Source organism: Pundamilia nyererei, unplaced genomic scaffold (genome assembly GCF_000239375.1).
Source record: "Pundamilia nyererei isolate P.nyererei 1_Seehausen unplaced genomic scaffold, PunNye1.0 scaffold00036, whole genome shotgun sequence".
In the NCBI taxonomy this organism is placed as follows: domain Eukaryota; kingdom Metazoa; phylum Chordata; class Actinopteri; order Cichliformes; family Cichlidae; genus Pundamilia; species Pundamilia nyererei.
The window spans coordinates 2,487,994-2,509,007 of record NW_005187437.1 but is presented as its reverse complement, the minus strand read 5'-3'; the positions used below and the strand labels follow the sequence as shown (position 1 = coordinate 2,509,007).

The 21,014-nt window shown below is 41.5% G+C and overlaps 2 protein-coding genes across 6 annotated transcripts in view; one reads left to right on the top strand and one right to left on the bottom strand.

Moving 5' to 3' along the window:
• Window positions 1–524: 524 nt before the first annotated feature.
• On the bottom strand, window positions 525–5,227 carry ddx59 (DEAD (Asp-Glu-Ala-Asp) box polypeptide 59). 2 transcript variants are annotated; one of them, XM_005730311.1, is made up of 8 exons: window positions 5,161–5,227; window positions 4,061–4,910; window positions 3,523–3,705; window positions 3,314–3,403; window positions 2,849–3,100; window positions 1,687–1,839; window positions 979–1,107; window positions 525–880 (listed from the first exon to the last, which is right to left on the bottom strand). In XM_005730311.1, the coding sequence occupies exons 2-8, from the start codon at window positions 4,895–4,897 to the stop codon at window positions 620–622; spliced, it is 1,905 nt and encodes a 634-aa protein (XP_005730368.1). In that variant the 5' UTR covers window positions 4,898–4,910; window positions 5,161–5,227; the 3' UTR covers window positions 525–619. The 2 variants fall into 2 exon arrangements, with proteins under 2 accessions (XP_005730368.1, XP_005730369.1); XM_005730312.1 differs by having other exon boundaries at window positions 5,147–5,216.
• A 405-nt stretch (window positions 5,228–5,632) lies between these two features.
• The window catches only part of camsap2a (calmodulin regulated spectrin-associated protein family, member 2a), a 43,167-nt gene continuing 27,785 nt past the window's right edge, over window positions 5,633–21,014 (top strand). For all 4 annotated transcript variants that reach the window (XM_005730310.2, XM_013910153.1, XM_005730309.2 and 1 more), the window contains exons 1-2: window positions 5,633–6,261; window positions 9,079–9,338. In XM_005730310.2, coding sequence (XP_005730367.1) covers window positions 6,123–6,261; window positions 9,079–9,338 — 399 coding nt within the window. In that variant the 5' untranslated portion in view covers window positions 5,633–6,122. The remainder of the gene's footprint in view (window positions 6,262–9,078; window positions 9,339–21,014) is intronic.

The following is a 21,014-nucleotide window of genomic DNA, read 5'->3' as shown; positions in this document are numbered from 1 at the left end:
GCACTTTATGATACCGCTAGATGGCAGCACAATACCGAGCCACAATAAGTAAACTGTGAACGATAGTCATCTCTGAGATTGCGTACGTGTGGAAAAAATGTGCTAGTCATAAGCTCCCATCTAAATTTAGTCCTTTACCGTTAAAATAAACGAAATGTCTCAAACTCCCTAACATCTACTGCGGAAGACAGTGAGATATAAATAAAACCTCCAGAGAAACTTTGAGAAAAACTTACCTTTTAGTTGGAATAATATATGAGAATAAAATCAGACTGATTAAAGTTTGTACAAATGGCAGGGTGCGTTCAGTGCCTTGCTCAAAAGCATCTGGACCTTAGTTCAAGTCTGGATTAATGAGGATTCTTATTCTTCTTTCAGTGCCCCTTTCATACTCCTCTATCACCGTGTGCCACTAGTGCCAGTTCCAAGCCCGGAAAAATGTGGAAGATTGTGTGGAGCTTTTTGATTAAGTCACTTTGCATTAATCATACAAAACACAGATCTAAAAAAAACAGATACAGAAAACACATGTATTTATTTATAAATGAAATATACAAACTAAACATTTACAGGTTACTCAATAAATAAGCACCATTCCATGAAAGATTGGAAGAAGTTGCTACTTCTTGCGACGGTCATGTTTCTTTATGATGTCCAGGAGGTTATTTGTGGTAACCAGTGAATCCTCGTGGTCCTTCTTGTTTCTCTGCTTTTCTCTCCTTTGCTGTTCATGGAGGTGCGGTGAGTTTAAGAGCTGAGGGGGCAAAATGGAGCCAGTGGGTTTGACTCGACTCACCACCTCCAGGAACAGCCGTTTGTTGTTGTTGTTGAGAAGAGTGATGGCTGTTCCTCTGTGTCCAAGCCGACCTGCTCTTCCCACCTAGATGGGGAAAAAAGGTAATATTAGATTAGCTGTTGTAATTGAAAGGTTTTCCTAATGAAACTACATCAAAGTGATACTAAGCAGTGCTGACTAACCTGGTGGACATACTCATCCATTGTGTTTGGCATATCAAAGTTAACCACCAGTCTGACATTGACCAGGTCCAGCCCTCTGCCCAGAACACCTGTACTGATCACTACCTCAAAGTCACCATCCAGAAGACCCTGAAGAGAAAACCACAATTAGAAGTCTGTATGTACCACATACAGCAGACATTAATAATGAACTGCATTTACTGGCAAGCCTGTTTTTATTAGCATGTTGTTCCCATAATTATATTTTACACACAGCAGATAACAAAGCAAGGTGTCCATAAAATAATTCAGCATATTTATGTCTGATACAATCAGCCAGTAAAATTACATACTCTAAAAGTGGGACTCTGGGATTATAAATCATTTTGACTCCTAATAATTTAGATTTATTCTGGATTATTTCAGGCCTTGTCTAACTGTTTCAATAAAGTCACACCTCTTTAGTCACCTGTTCACCTATAGAAGTTGTGATCTTGGAAAAGAAAAAAATTGTCAGTATTTAAGAAGAAAAGCACGTAAATGGAAAAACAGTGTTTTTTTCTGCATTGTGTCTCTTTGCATTGGACATGCAGACTAAAGCTGGATCCCTGGGGAACGCCTCAGCTGTGGGTATCTGTCTGTGCTGTTGAAGATAAACACTTTAGGACACCAAACATGGAAGCATTGTTTGGTTTTTCTTCCCTGTGCATGTTTTCCCACTGGTCTCACCCGGAGGATGCGGTTGCGCTCCCACTGGCTCTTGTCAGAGTGGATTGCCACGGCAGTGAGGCCCGTCACCTTGGCGACTGCCTCGCAGAGCAGATCGGCGCCGAGTTTACTCTCTACAAACACTACCACTGGAGGCTGGTACAGCTTACCATCCTGAAAAGTGACAAAATAATTTTTTTTTTTTTTAACATTTTACATATTTTCTATACAAAAATATTGCCAAAAAAGCTATACAACTAATACATTATGTATACTATGTGCCTGTAGAGGCATCTACATATCTGGATACGTTCCAGCACTCCAACAGGTAACTGTAACTTGACAAGACAGGAAGGAAGAAATGCATACTCCCAATCATACCTTCTTAATTTCACTGTTCTTTAGGAGAACATTCTGTAATCTTGAGCCAACTATTATGCACTATGCTGTAAGACCTGCAATATATGAAGCAACTGCTTTGATTAGTTTTTGAGTCATGTCCACTCCAGATAGTTGGTTTTCTTGTTGTGTCTTGTCCAAATCCCAGTTTTGTACCTCTGCAATTCCACAATTCACTCACCACTCGTGAGACAATAGCTTTACACTATGAGTTACTGAGTTATAAGAAAAGAGTCTTATGTTACTCAAACTACGACCTAAGAGCACTTTTCTACTTAAAGTTAATTAAAGTCGACCATTTCTGTTTTATATAAACAGTGTAAACTATTGCTGGGATTCCTGGAGTGGTGCCGTGGCTCTGTGCCCACCCGTTTCCTTCAGATAGAGGCCAGAGTGTCCACAGTGGCAGTCTAAATATGGCAGAAGGGGAGGCTGGTTCTTTATTGGACTTTATAATATTCCCACCAACAATAGCCAGCTGTTAAAATACCAAGCTGGTATCAGTGCGTGTCAAGACTGAGCAGTAAATGAACTGTAACCTAAAACTGATCTAATGAAAAACTTTGTGTTTTTCTTCTAAAGTACTTTCTTTGAGTGCAATGACCAATTAGACCTTTTTTGAATTCAAAAACTAAAAATATCTACTGACCAGTAAAAGAAACCATATGCTGGCAGTGGAGGTGTGTCCAGAAATACTCCACTTATAATAAACCTTTTAAGACTTCATGATTTTTAATCTAAAAACTCAAAGTTAAGATTGAAAAGCATCTCATCTATGACCTACGTTGAGAATCTCAAACAGCTTCTTCTTTTTGGAAGGTTCCTCTACCCAAAGCAGGATCTGTCGGACGTTGGCGCACGGCTGGTTCTTCTCCCCAATAGTGATACGTACAGGGTCACGGACCAACCGGGCAGCCAGCTCCTCCGTCCCGGTGGGGATGGTGGCCGACGCCAGAAGAGTCTGATGTTCTTCTGGGACTTGCTCAAGAACCTCCAGAACCTGCTGCTGGAAGCCCATCTTCAACATAGTGTCCACCTACAGGATGCAGCACAACTTTCATGTTGCAGGACTCTCAAAACTGATTTGAATGATGAATACTTTCAAAAGCTGTCATTATGTTGTTTGTTCTAAAAGACACAACTTTTACATTACTAATCCTTAAAGCTATATAAATTGAATTGAACTGAATTACTTTGTCTTAAAGTGCACAGTTTTTGTCAATTGTGAATTTCAATATGTTTGTCCTACCTCGTCAACCACCACAATCTTCACTTTGTCAAGCTTCAGCTCTTTCTGCTTCAAGATTTCAATGAGCCGCCCAGGAGTAGCGATGACAATCTAAAGGAGATTGAGAAATGAACAAAACCATGGCATGGGACAAATGTACAGCCTCAAGCTTTGACTGCAGCAGGAGGAAATTATTGTTTAAGAAAAACAAAACAAAACGGAGACTGTACTTTGATGCTGCTCTTCAGGCGGTGGAGCTGTGGGGGAAGCGGCATGCCTCCGACCAGCAGGGCAGTTCTCATATTGGGGAGTCCCATCACAAGCTCCTTGGCCTGTCTCTCTATCTGAATGGCCAACTCCCTGGTGGGGGTCAGGATCAAAGCCACAGGGCTGCCCACACTGTGTGCTGATTTCTGAAAGCAGAAGCAATGTTGCACACTGCATGTCACCAAGAGAGCATTTGTGAATTTTTAAATGTAAAATTGTTTGTGTCTTTTTGAGAATACATTTATTCGATTCGACTCTTTTTATCTGCAGAGGTCACTGGCAGCTACGGAGCAGCTTTTCTGTCAGATACTGGAGTCTAGTGTCTTCCTAAGGGGTAGCTCAGGAGGGCAAATGCTTGATACAAAAGCAGATTCAGTCCAGATTTACATATTTAGATCTGGGCTGTGGTGCTATTTATCCAGGCTGTAGAAATGTCTGCCTCCTCAAATATAATTTAACTTGATGGCATTTGCATGTGACATATTAGCTTCAATACTGTACCTCGAGTGCCCTCACGACCACTGGCAGCAGAAAGGCTACAGTCTTCCCTGATCCTGTGTCAGCGCTCGCAATCACATCCCTGCCTGTGAGGCCAACAGGGACCATCTGCATCTGGACTGGGGTAGGTGTGTCATACCCCGCCTTTTTCAGGTTACCGCTTAATGTGGGAGGGAAGCTGCAGTGCTCAAATTCAACAACAGGTCTTGCGACATCTCTCCCCTGGGTTTCTATGCCCAGCTCCTGTTTAATTCGTTGCACTTGCTCCTCTGTTAGGCCTGATATGAACCGATCTTCCCTGTAGGAGTAGCCTGGTTCACTTTCAACCACCCTACCAGGGTCAGCAGCTGGCTGTTGACTTTGAACAGTCCTTTCATGTCTATTTTGGTCCTTTTGCATAAATGCATCTGCCCCAGTCCCCATGCCCATTTGCACTAAATGGCTGGCTTTGCATTCCAGACTGCAAACATCATTATCTGTAGCATCACAGATGTACTCTCCATAGCGACCACACATCACACAGACAGGTTCTCCTGGCCCAGGCCATCTCTGGTTCTTTTTAAATGATTTCACTGGTTCCTCCTCCTCCTCCTCCTCATCATCATCATCATCACCATCATCTGAGAGGGAGCTGTGTCCATCTTCGGGCGCTAAGCTCTCTGCAGCTGCGTGTGTTGTCGCATCTCGTGTTTGGGTGTCTTCACATGCTTCCTCGCTCTGAGCAGGTGTCTCGGAGCTACTTTTGCTATCCTCCTCTTGAACAACTTTGCTTTTCTTAACCACAACTTGAGCCGATCCCTCGGCAGGTCTCTTCACCTTCAGGGCTCGTGGCAGAAACATGTTTAAATACTACCTGTAACCACAACAAAGCAGATGTAAACGCTCAGTTACGCCAAAAGATTTAGGTGACATGTAATGGCAGCAGCTGCAAATAAATTGAGTATGAAGAACCTCCATAGCTCACTTTTTTTAAAAGGGCCAAATTGACTTTTTCCAAATAAAAGTTTTAAATAACTCCTGCTGCGAAGAAACCAAGTTTTTGAGTATTTTGAAATTACACTTCTGAGCCACCATTTGGTTGTTACTTACAAAAACAACATTACCTCTTCGCGTCAAATCCTCCGACAGTCGCGAACAGTTCCCGACGCACACTGATGCCGCAACATTACTTCCTTTGCACGTTGGGAATTGTAGTTCGTAGAGCTGAGTCGCTTTCCCCCCCCTGTTATTTACATCGCTGTCTTTAGCAAAATTGTATTTAAAACATGACGTTTTAAAAATGTGTATCTTTGTATACTGACCTCTTCTTATTCATTTCATTTTTTTAAATATGTCATATTTTACGTTAAGGGTGCGTTCAGGGTAACAGAGTATGAGTAAAAGTAATAAAAATGCAGCCCATTAAACGAATCCGGGTTGGACATTTTGCAGTGTAGCAAGTTAATGCCGTTTTACCGACTATATTGCGGTACAATATGTTTGTGGGCGGTTGATTCCAAAGAATTAAGATAAAAGTGTTAAAATTCCCAGTGGAGTTTGAAAGCACCGTTCACACATGCGCGTTGGACAACAAAACGTGCAGAGCTAGAGAAAGCCTCAGTGCGGCAGGAATCCGCATCACGGCACCGAATAGAGGACCGAATGCAAAACACACAGGTTATTCATACAATGACACATGGCCATGAAAGGAAGAAGCCGTCTGCTGCCAAACAACTCAAATAATGGAAATATTGTTGTTTTCATTCCAGTCGACGAGCATTTTTCCCTCCTCTCTGATTTTCAAGGAAACCTAGCTTGTTCAGACGGAGAGCCTTTCAACTGGTAGAAAACAGAATGGATGAAAAACACCAGGAGTAGCTACCTATTGTGTGAACGAGACCGAAAAAAACAAAACAAACCTAGCCCCAAGAGTATTTTATTACTGGAAGGACATGCATATCTGTGAATAATCTGCGGAAAGACAGACCATCTCTTCAGTTTCCAGCTGTTTATAGTTTTCCACCACATTCCAGTACCGGGATGCTTTCGCTTCGTAGGGTTTGAGGGAACAATCAAGGGGTGAAATATGGGTGAAGTTCAGGACGTCAGGGATGTTAAGAAGACGTTCGTTGCTCCTGCAATAAAGTCTTTTGAGCACTATGACTTTTCCCGAGCCAAAATGTGTTGCAGCCTCACATGGTTGGTGGCCAAAGCATACGGGACAGGTAGGTTCATCACCGCACCGACTGCAACAGTTAACCGGACGCAGCACGAGTCTGTTTATGATTTTAATGCTTTTCTTTTGATTGTTTGTTTTTAATGCATGCTTGTCAGAATCCAAATAAACTCAAAGCAACAAATGTGTAATGGAGATTTATGATTTATTATCAGTCAATTCCCATATGGGCTGGTTCACATGGAAACTACCATCGTTTGCAGTCATTTCTTATGAGGAAAGCAATACGTGTTATACCAAACGAAAGAAAGGTAAAAAAAAAAAAAACCACTTCCTGTGGTCCCTAATCAATGGGGTGGGTGGGGGGTATTTAATGGAGAATACTTATAGAGATATCAAAGTACCTGTTTCAAATGATGTCACCTCCAGGGTGCTGCATCCATGTCAGAACTGCAAAGTAAATAGCCTGCAAAGTAAGTATGGCCTGACATCCTGTGACACCTAACGAAGTGGATGTAATCCCACAGTTTCAGTGGAATTAGCATTAAATACTATAACTGATTTAGGGGATGCATGGATGCATATCCAGCAATGCAGTGATAATAAAGTGGCAAATCAGTGTGATTATGTGGCTCCCATTTGAGCATCTATAATAGAAAACTACAGCACAAACGTCTGTTTTGGTGGAGTATCCACATCTTTTTTGGATGCACGAGGTAAAATGAACAACAGCGGGAAAAGGTGTTTTTTCAATTTTATAAAAAGGATCCAAGCAGTAACTGCAAATGTGTCTTAATAAATGCAGTGCAAGATCCTTCTGTGCTATCCTTTTCCCATTTTATCAACTCGTTCATCTTTATCTCTTTTTTTGTTGTTATTGTATTATATTTCTGATTCATACACATCGTCTCAGTTTATTTGAGAGCGTCATTCCTTGTTTCTGTGTTGCTTATATCTCAGCAAACATGAGATCCCTTGCTGATTCTCTTGTGTATTTTCAGTCAGAACTGAATGAAATGGGCTGATTCCAAAAATACAGCCCCCCAGAGAGGGAGGGGAAGGGCAAGAAAGAGAAAGGGAGCGAAATCATCTCCAGATCCCAGCCTACGCTGCTGTGAAAGCTTTACATGCATCCGCCTCATTAGATTGAGGCGAGAGTACATCAAGAATATGCAGTCGAGTACATGCGAGATGTGAGCTGTACAGCAGATCATCTGCTGTCAGGAGTCGCTGTCAAATGCTATCCCCCAACATTTACAGTGTCCTGATTCAGAACTCAGAACAGCAGCGCCATTTAATACCAGGTAAAAACCTGAGGCTGACAGACAATGAGTGTAATTCCCTCTGTATTCACTTAACAAGACGTTTTTCCGGATGTCCTTGTTTAAAGTATTAAGTTGTAACAATGACTGAATGGAAGATTGTGAGTCTGCATGAGTAAAAGCTCAAATACTACCAAGCTAATGAAATATTAAAAGATAAAACCGACTTCTTCATGCTCAACGTTTTCTTTGCCCTTAAAACGATTAGGAGCATTACAGAATATAAACCAGGACACAAAATGTTGAAAGATAACATAAAAAATCGTCTCCTAAGCAGCTCCAGAGGTGGTGTTCCGTGAGCTCAGCCTGACCTCTGACCTCTCCCTGTGGATGATGAAGGCGGTGCGGGGGGTTAATATAAAGACAGTGTATTTTTTGTTGTTTGTTAGGATCCTTAATATGAATATAGTGCTGACAGGAAACCCTGTAACCTGGATAGTTGCTACTTCTGCCTGCGATTCTCTGCTGTACTAACACTGTGTACAGATGACCTTGCTGATAGCGGTCAGTCAAAGCAGGTGATTCATTGACCTCCGTGTGCATGTGCTGGAGGATGGGCAGCATAAAGCTGTCAGTGTGTGGATCACCACTCGCACACACACACACAGGCTTTTATCCTAATTAAGATCCATTCTCCGTGCCAAGGAGACAGGGACGAGCCCTGCGTCTGTTTTGCTTGCAGACATAATTTAATGTTTTCAAATAGTCTCATTTGAAAACGCTTAATCATGGCTTCCTTAATCTGCACCAGGGAAAGAAGGGTTTGCAGTAGCTTTACTAACAACTGTGCATAACATACTTTATGTTCCCAGACGTGGATTTGTGAAAACACTTGATAGAAAGGTGTGGGCCAGAATTGCTCAAATTATTTGTACGCTATCCCCCGTGCAGTGGACTTGCCTGAGGTAATGAACACACATGCACACACGCTCACGTGCAGCCTTTCTCTTTGATGAGGCAGGCAGTGAGAAGGGTGTTCCCAGGGAGCTGGAAGCTGCAGAGATACACACTCGATGAATCGATCAGGTTACCGCTCATCCTGCAGTTGCTATAGCAACGCCAAGGTCTATCCACACATATCCATGTGATGTTATTGTCAAAGCATGGCAACGAAAACAAGTAGTTGTGCCAAAGTATTGCTAGACAATCTGTCCACAGAGGGAAAAATCCTCAGTGAAGACAGATTTAGAATAACACGGCCCAAACTTGATATTAGCTCATCTGAGTTTATCCTATTTTTTTTTAATCGTATTAGAAAATTTAAATGACTATTCATTAGAAAGGTAGAAAACGAATGCTCCAGAATGCTTTCAGCTGTTTTCCTCTGTTTACATCAGCGCTTTTAATTATATACTTGTTTACCTTCTCGTATATGATCCTCAATGATGTGGCAAGGCAAGCAATTTAGAAACATGCTGATGTTTGCCAGCATTTTAATGTCTAATATGAATTGATTCATAAATTGTTATTTAAATGATTTGGCGCCATGTTGCTATTAAGCTCTGCTTGTCAGCTGATTCTGCTTCCTCTGCTCTATCACGCAGACAGCATCCCAGCAGACTTGAAGGACCCTTTCTACACAGACCAGTATGAGCAGGAGCACCTGAAGCCTCCTGTGGCCAGCCTCCTGCTATCTGCAGACCTCTACTGCAGGGCCGGCAGCCTTATCCTAAAGAGTGACGCTGCCAAGCCGCTGCTGGGTCACGATGCTGTCATCCAGGCGCTAGCTCAACGCGGTCTGTACGTCACCGACCAGGAGAGACTGGTGACTGAGAGAGACCTGCGAAAGAGGCCTCTGCAAATGGTAGGGGAGCTGTGTGAAAGCTGATAAACTGTACACAGTAAAGATTCTTTCTTATGTGCGTGAATTTAGTAATGTATTAGGCGTGCACCCAGCTGTTGGTGGTAATACAGTGGTAGTAAACCTTTGCTTTGCTTTCTCAGTAACTCAGACATCTATCACGCATACAGTCTCCTTCCTCTTCCGATTATTTGATCTTGCTGTTGCTGAAACTTTACTTAAGCAGACATTCTGGTCTGTCAAGGTGCAGAAACGCATATTTTTACGCCTTCATGCACTCAAATACAAGATCACCCTGCAGCTTTTTCTCTCCCAGCTACATCGTATATTCACATTTCATGGTTTCCATAGAGTATGCTGTTCCTTTAGAATATTAGAGTAAATAAATGCATTTTACTTATTAGCTTGATCAAGCCAAGTTTAATATTGTTTGCTAAGGTACTAAATGTATTCCCTTATTTAAACTTATGTGCAAACCTTTATTGCTTACTGATCAGGACATTTTTTTCCTTCCATTATTTGTAAAACATTTCTCTATGGTAATTCAGGTAAACATGACAAACCACAGTAGTTCTTATTCATGTTCATATATATACAGTTTGGCTCATACTAAACTGTGATTAAACTACTTTGGGGAAATCACATAGTCTCCTAATGGACTATAGCTGGACACCAACAGCTTCTACACATTGCATTAGAATAACAATGCAAGATGACCAAAGTGTAACAAGAGAATGCAACAAGATGGAGAGTGTCACTTACACACATCTCTCATACAGATTTTTGTCTTGAATTTGTCATTTCTCAAGCCGATTCACACCTCAAGGCTTTCACTGCTCTGTGCAGGTTGGTATTTTCTTCATGAAAGCATGCTGTAGGGTGGGATTTACTGTACACTCGCAGCTCCTCTCAGTCTGTCAGTGTCAGAGATGAGATGACTTTGCAGGAAGCATACTGCGCGAGATTGAGGTATCCTCATTATTTTGGGGCAAAATCCCAATAGGAGGCTTTATTGCTTCAGTGAATTTGCAATTGCAACACAATTAGCACACAGTATGCCTGCAGTCTGCTTGTAGAGTCTTGCTGGTTTTAATTTCCCTCCAATGCTAATGTAAAAGTTATTTAAGTTTTGCTTGCGGTTACGTTTAAAGCACTTAGTTTCCAGATTACAACAAGTGTTTCAGTGCAACCATTTCTCCCAGGTTTAAATTTTAATGGGTTTTTAAAGGTAAGGGAAACACGTGTGAGTGTTATTTGGCTAGTCTCACTAATAATAATAATGGACTGCATTTATATAGCACTTTTCAAGGCACCCAAAGTGCTTTACAATTCCACTATTCATTCACTCTCACATTCACTCACTGGTGAAGGCAGCCACAGTTGTAGCCACAGCTGCCCTGGGGCAGACTGACAGAAGTGAGGCTGCCATATCGCGCCATCGGCCCCTCTGGCCATCACCAGTGGGCGGTAGGTGAAGTGTCTTGCCCAAGGACACAACGACTGAGACTGTCCGAGCCGGGGCTCAAACCGGCAACCTTCCGGTCACAAGACGAACTGCCAACTCTTGAGCCACAATTGCCCCAATGCAAGGATTCTTTATTTGATTGTAATTCACTGCGGTTCATGGCTGAATGTTGTGCTAGAGGGTGTCAGCATTTGTGTTTGTGTGACAGAGCAGGTTTTTGTGAATGTGAAAATGAGCTGTTAGAAGAGTGTGAAATTACTTTCCTTTTCCATGCTCTGTCCTGGCCTTTTTCTTCTGTTTTAATCATCTCTTCTTATCTTCTTTCTTTCTGTGCTTTTTCCTTACTCCCTAGTTACCTTCCTGACACTTTCAAATCCCCTCTTTTACTTTATTTCCAAATCTTTCCCCTTTTTTAATCATTCCCATTAAATCCAATCACTTCCCTCTCTGTGTTCACTTGTCTTTTTCCTTGCTCCTTATTCCTCCCACCTCCTGTTTTGCTGTATCCCATTGCTTTGTTCTTGGCTCTTTGTCTGCACCACCATTGGTCTTTGTCTGTTAAAAGTTGTCATTAAATCCTTGGTATTTCCAAGACTGGACATTAAATGAGACACGAAGATGTGATTTTTCTCAGTTTTATAAATGTTACCCAACAAGTCGACAAACAATCTAAACGTCCGGTGCAGACAGATTCTATGTAACTCACACAAAGTGTACAAAATCTGTGCAGTGTCTGAATTACGTTGATGTGAGAATAAATAATAATCCACTGAACTGACAGCTAGTGCACTGTCTTCATGAACACTCTGCTGGGGCAGCAACCTGACCCAAACCGAGCAAGTGTTTCCACTAGTGGAATGATTGCAGTTTGATAAGCACTGCGAGACAGTATTAATATTGATCAGCTGGCTGCACACTGCAGCTCAAGAAGAGCTTTATTAATTATTAAGAGACTGTTTGAGTGTCTACCTTGGCTGTTAGGTGTCTGACGTGAACTCATGTGATAGAGAAAACGGCATTTCTTCTGGAAGAATCAGACAAGGTGGTTTGCTGTGTTGAGAAGTTTTAGTGAAAGAAAAACATCACTGCTTTTACTCCAGAAGCAGAGACCGAGCACCTGCCTGCAGCTGTATATGTAAGCTGCTCGGGATAAGAGCACCAGCAGTGTCGTTAAATAATGCTTCGTGGCATTTTGGCTTAGCATCTTTTTTGACTCAGCAGTTTGCATGAAGAATAAGAATATTCAGAATAAGCAACTTTAGAGGATGTTGAAGGCAGCTTTAGTAGGTCAGGCAGCTACAGAATCAGATGCTGCTGACGTCTCGTCTGACACGTGTCAGGACCGAGCACACTGCCGACATTTCGTTAGGTTGCCGACCCGACGTTGCTTTATAGTCGTATTTTTCTGTCCCTCTCGTTTCTGCCACTATTCTGCTCACTCAGCCTTCTCTCTTCTGCCATGTGACACATTTCTACACGTGAAGATGCAGAATCCAAATCGCAGTTTCCTCCCACTCGGTCGCCTACACACATTCTGTATCCCTGACTCTCCCCACCTGTAGTGCTCTCAAAGAATAAAGAGGGATGTCAAGGTGGGCAATACTGAAATATTGTTAGCGTTAAACATTGTCGCTCCCATGCAGCACTACAGCGAACACAATTACCTGCTGAGAAAAGCTTTAATTGCTAGGCTTGTGCTCATTTGTGGAAGTGCAGTGGCCTTCTTTGAGTGAGTCCTCTGGAATGATGGAGGATTTATTTAAAACACAAAGGTGTGTACTGCAGCAGGAATATCATGTTTGTGTTGTTTCACTGTACATGTGGCATGTGACAAAAAAGGAAGTTTGAGACAATAATCAACAGATAATCCTTATCAAATATCAAGCAGTGTCTTCACTTGAAAAATTAATCTTAAAAAAGTCACTCTGTTGCCATGGTGAAATTAAATTATATTGGCTGGGGTGAGAATGTAGCCAAAGGACAAACTCTGTGTGTGTGTGTGTAACCTACAGAAGAGGATTAAAGCCAGTAAAAGTCTATAATTTGGGGTCATGACTTTTTGAGTCATGTTATGAAGCTATGAAGCTTAGACTTTTGAGATTAAAGTCAGACTTTTGAGATTAAAGTCAGACTTTTGAGATTAAAGTCAAAATAAGATTTAAATCAGATTTACAAGATTAAAATCAGACTTGTGAGATTTAAGAGAGATTTATAAGATTAAAGTCAGATTTAAGAGATTGACTTCTGAATTTTGTGATGACATGCAGAACAGCCTAGTTACAGTATAGTAATTGGAAACAATAGATTCCAAGAATATGTATGTTTCTTTAAAAAATCTCACAACTGAACAGTGGATGTCATAACTATTTAATTTAATAAAGCAGCAGTAAATAGTTCATGATGCCGCTATGAGATTTTCATTATATATTAGATGATAATGCGTTTATTTTGTGAACTGTATGCTCTGAATGCTGGTAGTCAGAAGCACCACGTCCTTTTTTCTGGGTTATTTACTGGCTTTATGTGTCTCTGTGACTTGTGTCTCTGTGTCTCTGTGTTTTTGTTTTGTGGTTACAAAACAAAAACAGGGTTATAGTCACTATAGTCATATTCTCTCAGAGGTTTACCTTATTGGCAGCTATGCTCGTTATATGTATGCGAACTTAATTACATTCAACCTAGTTCTGGCCCTCTGTTTAGCTGCCTGCCAATTATATAACACATTTATTGCACAAGTTAGACTTTCATATTATATTCAAGCTTCTTAATTTGAGCCCATTTGGTCTGGAACAAACTGGACAAGGAATGTCATCTTGCAACATGCTAGCTTTGAAGCATCAAGAAACATAACTGTGTCATACGTGCATTACCTTTGCAGGACAACAGTTCCCTCTAGCAGCTGATAATACAACTGTTTTTATTGCTGGTCTGTATGATAGGACTTGTCCTACATTAATACTTTATTTATTTAAATAAAGCTGCTACTGATAATGTGATGAAAGGCCTGAACATGGACACCATATCAACCATTTTAAGTACATTTCCATCCCAGTTGGATTTTCCTCAGCTTGGAGTGATGAAAAATGATTGCAACAGCCATATACACACTGTGTGTACCAAATATTAGTTTTACTGTGACAGACTGATTCATCAAGACATATATATACCATGGATGGATGGAGGAGCGTACACTTCCTCCTGTTATTCTCCCTCTCCTTTGCTGCCTCCATCACTCCTCCTATTGGGCAGGCACTCCGTTTCCATGGTTACACACCAGTTGGCTGGGTGTTGCGTTTGTGTGTAGGTGGGCGCAAGAGTGGGGGTGCTTATGCTGCATATGTCGTTATTTGCGATATGAACTTGTATGTGCAGCTGTGTGCTCTGTGTGTGTGTAGTGGCTGTTATAGTAGAGGAGATTGACTCCAGGAGAGACGCCGAAATGCAGGATTGATAGAAGCACACGGTAACGCTGTCACGCTGCTTCGTGTGCAAAGAGGCACACACAGAAGATGAATTCAGAAAATTATGTGCCAAGCATGTAACAACACACTTGTCAACATCAGACCGGCTTCCTCAGAAGCTTTTTCTTCTCGTATTGCAACTGATCTTGTGAACAAAGACGAGCTGAAGCAGCAGGGTTGAAGAGAGGCACATCCAAGTTCTTTCTGTCTTTGCTGGCCTCAGCGGAGTCACAGGCAGGAAGTTATGCTTAATGCCAGCAGTGACTCAGGGCAGTACAGTATGGATGGATAAGCAGCGAACCACATTACACAATGTCACGTGATGGCCTGAGAACTGCGTCTTTCTATAGTAAATAAATGCTTTTATGCTAGTGGAGATCTGGGGTAAAAATCTGCAAAGTCAAACATGTGGAGCAAGCCACAGTGCTTGGCTAGCAGAAATCCAGAATTCCCGATAACTGGTAAAATCAGTCAGTGCTCTGCAGAAAATCTGCAGCAGTGTTTCCTGTTTTTGCTGATCCATTTAGCCTGTGAAATAGAGACGATCCACACATGAAAATATGTCAACACAGAGGGAGTTTTCAAAGATGATGGGAGGACTCGGAGTGCATGCATTTCAACAGAGTAGGTCAACACTGGATGGAAGCCATGGTACTGTCCCTCAGTCAAGTTCCAAGGGTAGCTTTGAGGTTTCTAAATAATTGCTAGCTTCGGGTTTGGAGCATATGGAAGGCATGCTGGTTAAATGCTGAATTCCCACAACTGATGCCAGCGTTCTCAGTTGGTGTTTTGTGCATTTTGTAAAGAAAAGGTAATTAAAGGCACAGAAAACTGGAAGGTTTTAAATTTTAGGTTTATAGCAATGATCTTCATAAAAACATTTAATCTCTTAAACCTGCAATTCTGTGTCACACCAGAAGCTTTTTCAGGGAAAATGCAACATTAACTTGTGACAGATCAGGCAGAATTACTGGGAAAAGGCTTAAAGTTAATTAAACTGTCATGCATTTGTGTTGGTCAGGCCACCATTTTGGTCTTGACTGACATTGGTGTGAAAAAAGTAAAGATATAAATATTCTATGCAGGTGTCTGTGAAGGTTCTCAGTCATTCAGGTCATTGGAGCTTGCAAAGAAAAGCAGCTGGACTTCTTTAAGTTGCTTGAAGACATTTCTTCAAGCAACTTAAAGACTTTCGAGGATGCCATTGTTCACATTTTGGACAGAGAGGACAGATGGTTTGAAAGAGGAGTGAAAGAAGCCATCTATGTCCACTGTGAGCGACCATCTTTGAACAGAGGCGGTGGTTTACAACACCAACTGTCTGCCATCTATAATCCAGTTTTGAGATCCCCCCCCCAGACGCCTTAACGCCCACTCACATCCTGGGCCATCTGACCTCAGGAAATCACATGATAAGGTGGGGCCAGGTTTCACAATGAGCTCACCCGAAACCCTGGCTGATTGGGACCCACACCCAGTTTCACACCTTGGCTCAGGTTTAAATCTGGGACTCCCCGCCATTTGACCTTAGAACTGAAGAAGCTTCTCGGATGAGAGGTGAAACGTCTTCAAGCAACTTAAAGAAGTCCAGACGCTTTTCTTTGCAAGCTCCTTTGACTATTCCATGCAGGATTAATTGTAATAACTTTGTTGATGAACTTCACATTTTATTGGTTTCCTTTAGTGCCAATTCATTAATTTTCATTTGAAGTCTCACTGTGTGGTTGCTAGATTGTTCTTGTCGAGTTAGTTCCTGTAGTGCTCTTTGTATAAAAAATAATCTTCCTATGATTGTCTAAAGCTGTTATGTGACGGCTGTGTGCAGGCAGGAAAAGGACCCAAGGTGCAGACTCCAGAGACAAATGTAAACTGAAACAGCTTTAATGCTGAACTCAAACAGAACAAAAGTAAGAATCCAAATAACTTACACGGGCAGACAAAACACACAGCTAGATCAGGGTAGATCGCAACAATGACAAACTGAAACACAGGGCTTAAATACATAGAGGGAGCAATCAGGGAATGGACAACAGGAGGGAAACACAGCTGGGGCAAATCAGAACTGACAAGACAAGGAAGCGTAAGCTGAACACACTGAGATAAGACAGAGACCTTCAAAGTAAAACAGGAAACACATAACACAGACTGAACAAAAGACACAGACTCACATGCAGGCACTACAACAGAGGGAACAGAGACGTGGGACCAGGGCAGACACAGACACTGACTGGACACGGGGATATAGCGGACAGGGAAGACAGCAACTAAGGATTACACAGAGACAAACCATAAGACATGACTCTAACAAAAACCCAAAGACTAGAAATTATAAATATTATAATAAACTCAAAAACCCTGGGTCAACGACCCAGGCATCCTAACAAAAGCACCTGGTAACTGGGACTATAGCAAATCCTACTCATTTCAGCTCCTTCACAGTGGAATAAACTCTAAAAAAAGATAAAATCTTAAACCTTGTTGGGGGTTTTTTCTCCTATTTTCACTCCATGTAATAGAAAGTAAAGCTCTCTCGATCCAGCTTTTTGCCTTTCCTTTGGTACTTGTGTTGACCTTCAAAAAGAGAGGTACAGCTGAGTGGTTTTCCATGTCCAGCTGAGTTGGCGTGAATTTACCTGAAGCTAGACAGTTTCAGTTTTTAGACATCTGCCCCAGCATCGAGACTCAGTGCCAGGTCAGGAGAGCTTTAATTCTAAAAGCAGACTGCTTTTCAATATTACATCACCCCTGAGTATGTGTGCTACCATGGCCATGTGGTCGCACAGGAGACCATTGTGCAGAAGTTTGGGAGGATCAGTGAAGCCTCGAACAACCAGAAAAACTGACACAAGCGGATCATTATCCATGATGACTCAGTGCAGTCCTACAAGCTTTTATTGTAAGCGAGTATTGTTTAGTCATTAACTCTGTCCAGATCATTTTCCGTCGAAATAAACTCAGTCTGTAGAAGCATCTTTCTCTGAATACCTGTGTCAGGGATCAGCAAGCAGCTCAGAGCTCTGACATTGAGATTTCGGTTTATTTACAACAGATTGCGAGGTTGAAAAAAATCGTCACACGCGCTGTCTTTTGTAGGTCACTGCGGTTCATATTTGCAATTCTTTTGTGCTGTGTTAAATCAGGCTTCTGTGGTGGATTTCCATCTTTGCTATTTTCCCCCCTTCTTCTTTTTTTTTTTTCAACCATGAAGCCATATTAAGGATGAGCCGTGTTTGCCTTCTTTGTGTTTTCCCGGGTGGAAATACAGAAAGCCAGCAATACAGCAGCACAATAAAAACAGGATATTGACCGTGAAGCAGCATCTTCTCACCTCCTGAGAAATCTAAACAAGATTTATAGACACAATCAGCTTAGATGAGAAAGCAAAATAGTGTGTGTGTATGTGTGTTTGTGTCTGTAACCTGTTTATTCATTAAATCAGAATGACTTAGCATTTAACTATTTGTACAGTTTTTGTAATCGCCATGAGATAAAAGTGATATCTTGGGGATAAATTGAATTAAGGGACAGAGAAGCAGCCTTATGATTAAAAAGTCTCCATCAAAGGGCATGGATAAGTGACATTTCCCCCTCCAGCAGGACATTTGATCTCTGAATACCCCAGTGGAGCTACTTCTAGCCAGAGCTGCTGCAAGGTTTAATATGTGCAGATGCATGAATATGAGGTAGAGGATCGTTGAGGGGAAGCATATGTGCTCCACAAACCAAAAGGTTAGGAAACATGACATCACGGGATAAAACAGAGGAAACAAGCCTTACTTTAAACAACAGGGAGGTCTGCAGTTAATGAGGAAGGCTGACCCTTTCCTCTGGCAGCAACCTATCTGCCTCTTCTCCTCTTTCTTTACTCTTTCCTTTGCATCCATCCAGTCACCAAAGGCTTTCTCTCGTCTCCTAAATTTCATTTGACATTCACACATGGTCAGCTGATCCTTCACAGTCCATTTGTTTGACCGTTACACGGAGCAGCGACTCTCCCGAAGAAGTGGAACACCCCAAGCATGCATTTAGCTCGATGAAAGCTTGGACCTTTAAAGAGGCATTTTCAGCTTTATTCAAATATAACAAGACAGTTACATTTGTTTTTTTGTTTTTGTTTTTTGGAACATGGAAACACAGAAGCTAATAATCGAATCCTTTCAAAGTGGGGAAGTTTAGTGTAGCACAAATACTGTGAAATGTTGCTCTGACAGTGTGCTTTTGTTTCGCTTCCTAACTCTTGACAGTTTCCCACTTGATTTCATGCAATTCACAGTACTAAAGCTTTTTATTTTAAGCTTTTTATTAATAATACTTCAAACACGTTGTTTAGGGATTTAGGTGAAAATAACTGAATGCTTACTGACTCATCTGAGCTCACGTAAGCCGTTCTCCTACTTCAGCATCGTCCTTTACAGTCTCAGTATTGGGTCAACCATCTCCACGGCAACACAACACAAAAGTCGGCATCTTCAGTTCTCATGTCACGAATGTTTACACAAATAATCAAAACTGCATTTTTTCACATTTAAGCGCAGACAGAAGGTGTCATTTTCTAAAGTATGCTTGATTCCAGTTCCACTAACAGCCGAATGAACGCGCAGTCCTACGCTAACCTCTTTCACCCACACAGTAGTGTGTTTTCATTCAGTCCAATTAGAGGCTTCAGGTCTGCGGTCGAGTAAACAACACTTACTCTCACTGTTGTCATTTTATCTCGTCAGACCGCAGCCGATCCAAATCGATATTCTCACATTACTCGGCAGAGGGGGAGGAGATGTGAGAGAGAAAAGGAGCCCTCAGAGGATTTACGCTGCTCCCTTGGCCTTTAAAATTGATGTTGCCTGGAGTTGTTCATTTTGTTGTGGAAATAAAGGGCAGATTATGGATATGTGTGCGCACACTTTCTGTTGTTTGTATGTCTTTGGGACACTGTTTGGACAAGCTAAATGAAGGCCAACTGGAAGCATCTCGGCAGTGTACTATTAAATGGGTTTGCTTTGCCGCCTGGTTGCCAGATAGTGGAAATTAGGCATTGGAATAATGAGACGGCAGATAGAAAATTCATTTCAGAGATACAAATAATACATTTGTGTCTCATTTATCGTCACTTACATTTGGACTGTGTGGGGGTTCTGGCTGTCTTAGCAGGTCATTTTTAGTACAAGTTACCAACCTTTGTTGACCGAGTCAGCCTTTTTACTCCACGTAAATAAGTAAATGTGGACTCTTACTACTCTGCCCTCTTTCACCTTATAAATGGCTCACGAATATCTTTCTCCAGAAATACCTTTCGTAACGTTGGCTCTTTTTGTCTAACTTTGGTCGACTGCATAATTGTGAATCTTCACAAGGACATTCAAAGTTTCAGCCTGATTAACTTGGCTAGCTCATGGAAAGCAGTTTGATTCCTTTTGTGTGTGGAGGACACACGTGGTATCACTCACTAACTGAGTGATTTAAAGGCAGGAACTGAAGAAAAAATGTCATTTGCAAAGTAGAAAATCATAGAAGATCATAGATCATATCATTTCTGTGCATGCAAAGATACAATAAAATATGCTCAGTTTGCAAACGTGAGAGAATAGGATTCCCTTGCTTTGTCCTTGAGAAGTAATGTCATCATACAAATTAGGGCTGGGCCATATCATACCTTTCACGGTAATACCGGTATAATGCTGGGCAACGATAAGAAAAGGAAATATCACGATAGAATATGGGTAAAACGCGCATGCGCAGTGCCTTTGTTTTCATACGCACATGACGGAAAAAGCATGGCGGCGACGGAGAATGAGAAGGGCGAAAGCGGATCGTTGAATGAAACAGATGAACCAGAATTGGTTTGTAAAAATGCTGCAACTTTAGTGGTGTGGAACTGGTTTGGCTTTCGTCCGTCAGATACACAACAAAGCACTATTTTTGGTAGAGCATGCTAGCGGGCCGTCGTTATTACCGTGTTTTTTGAAAAACGTTTACTGACCTCGAAACAATTTTCTGCGGTACACGGCGCTCGAAAATCTGTCAAATGTTTTAGTACGACTTTGCTAAGCTACGATCCCGCACCGCTTGATGGATTGTCGGAGCATTACGGCTATCGTAGGCAGGAGCCTCGCAGAGTGATACGTACTGTGCGTCAACATAATATTACCGTATTGTGTATGTATAACCTCTTTTTAAGTTTTGTGGATATTATACATGGTTATGCTGAGGATATGTTGGCCAATTTCCACTGGAAATGCCTTTTGGTTAAACTGTCAGCGAGGAATTTGCATTTGCACTGTTAAATTTTTACATAACTTTAATGCACATAAAAAACAGCACTAACAAAGTTGTGGAGTTGTAAAGTGTTTTGTCAGTTATATCGTTATCGCAAATTTTCAAATGTCGTGATAAATATTTTTGGTCATATCGCCCTGCTCTACTACAAATTATGCATTTTTTCTGGCTTTGACTTGATATGGTTAATGAGCATGACTAATGGTGCGTTGTTCAAAAAGAAACTAGAAAAGTGGACATAAAAATATAGAAGAACCAATCAAATTAATATTTTTTAGTCATGATGAAAGAAAACAGACTGGTCATTGATGCAGATGTTTGCTAACATCATAAAAACAAAACATTGTAGTAAGCAAAGGCTTTAGCTATTGTAGTTCTCAAGTATAGTCTCAAATTATTGTAAATACTTTCTGTTGTGCAGTCTGGCTATGCAGAGAGCTCAGGCTTGAAAGGATGTGCAGCAGGTGAGGGAGGTTAAGA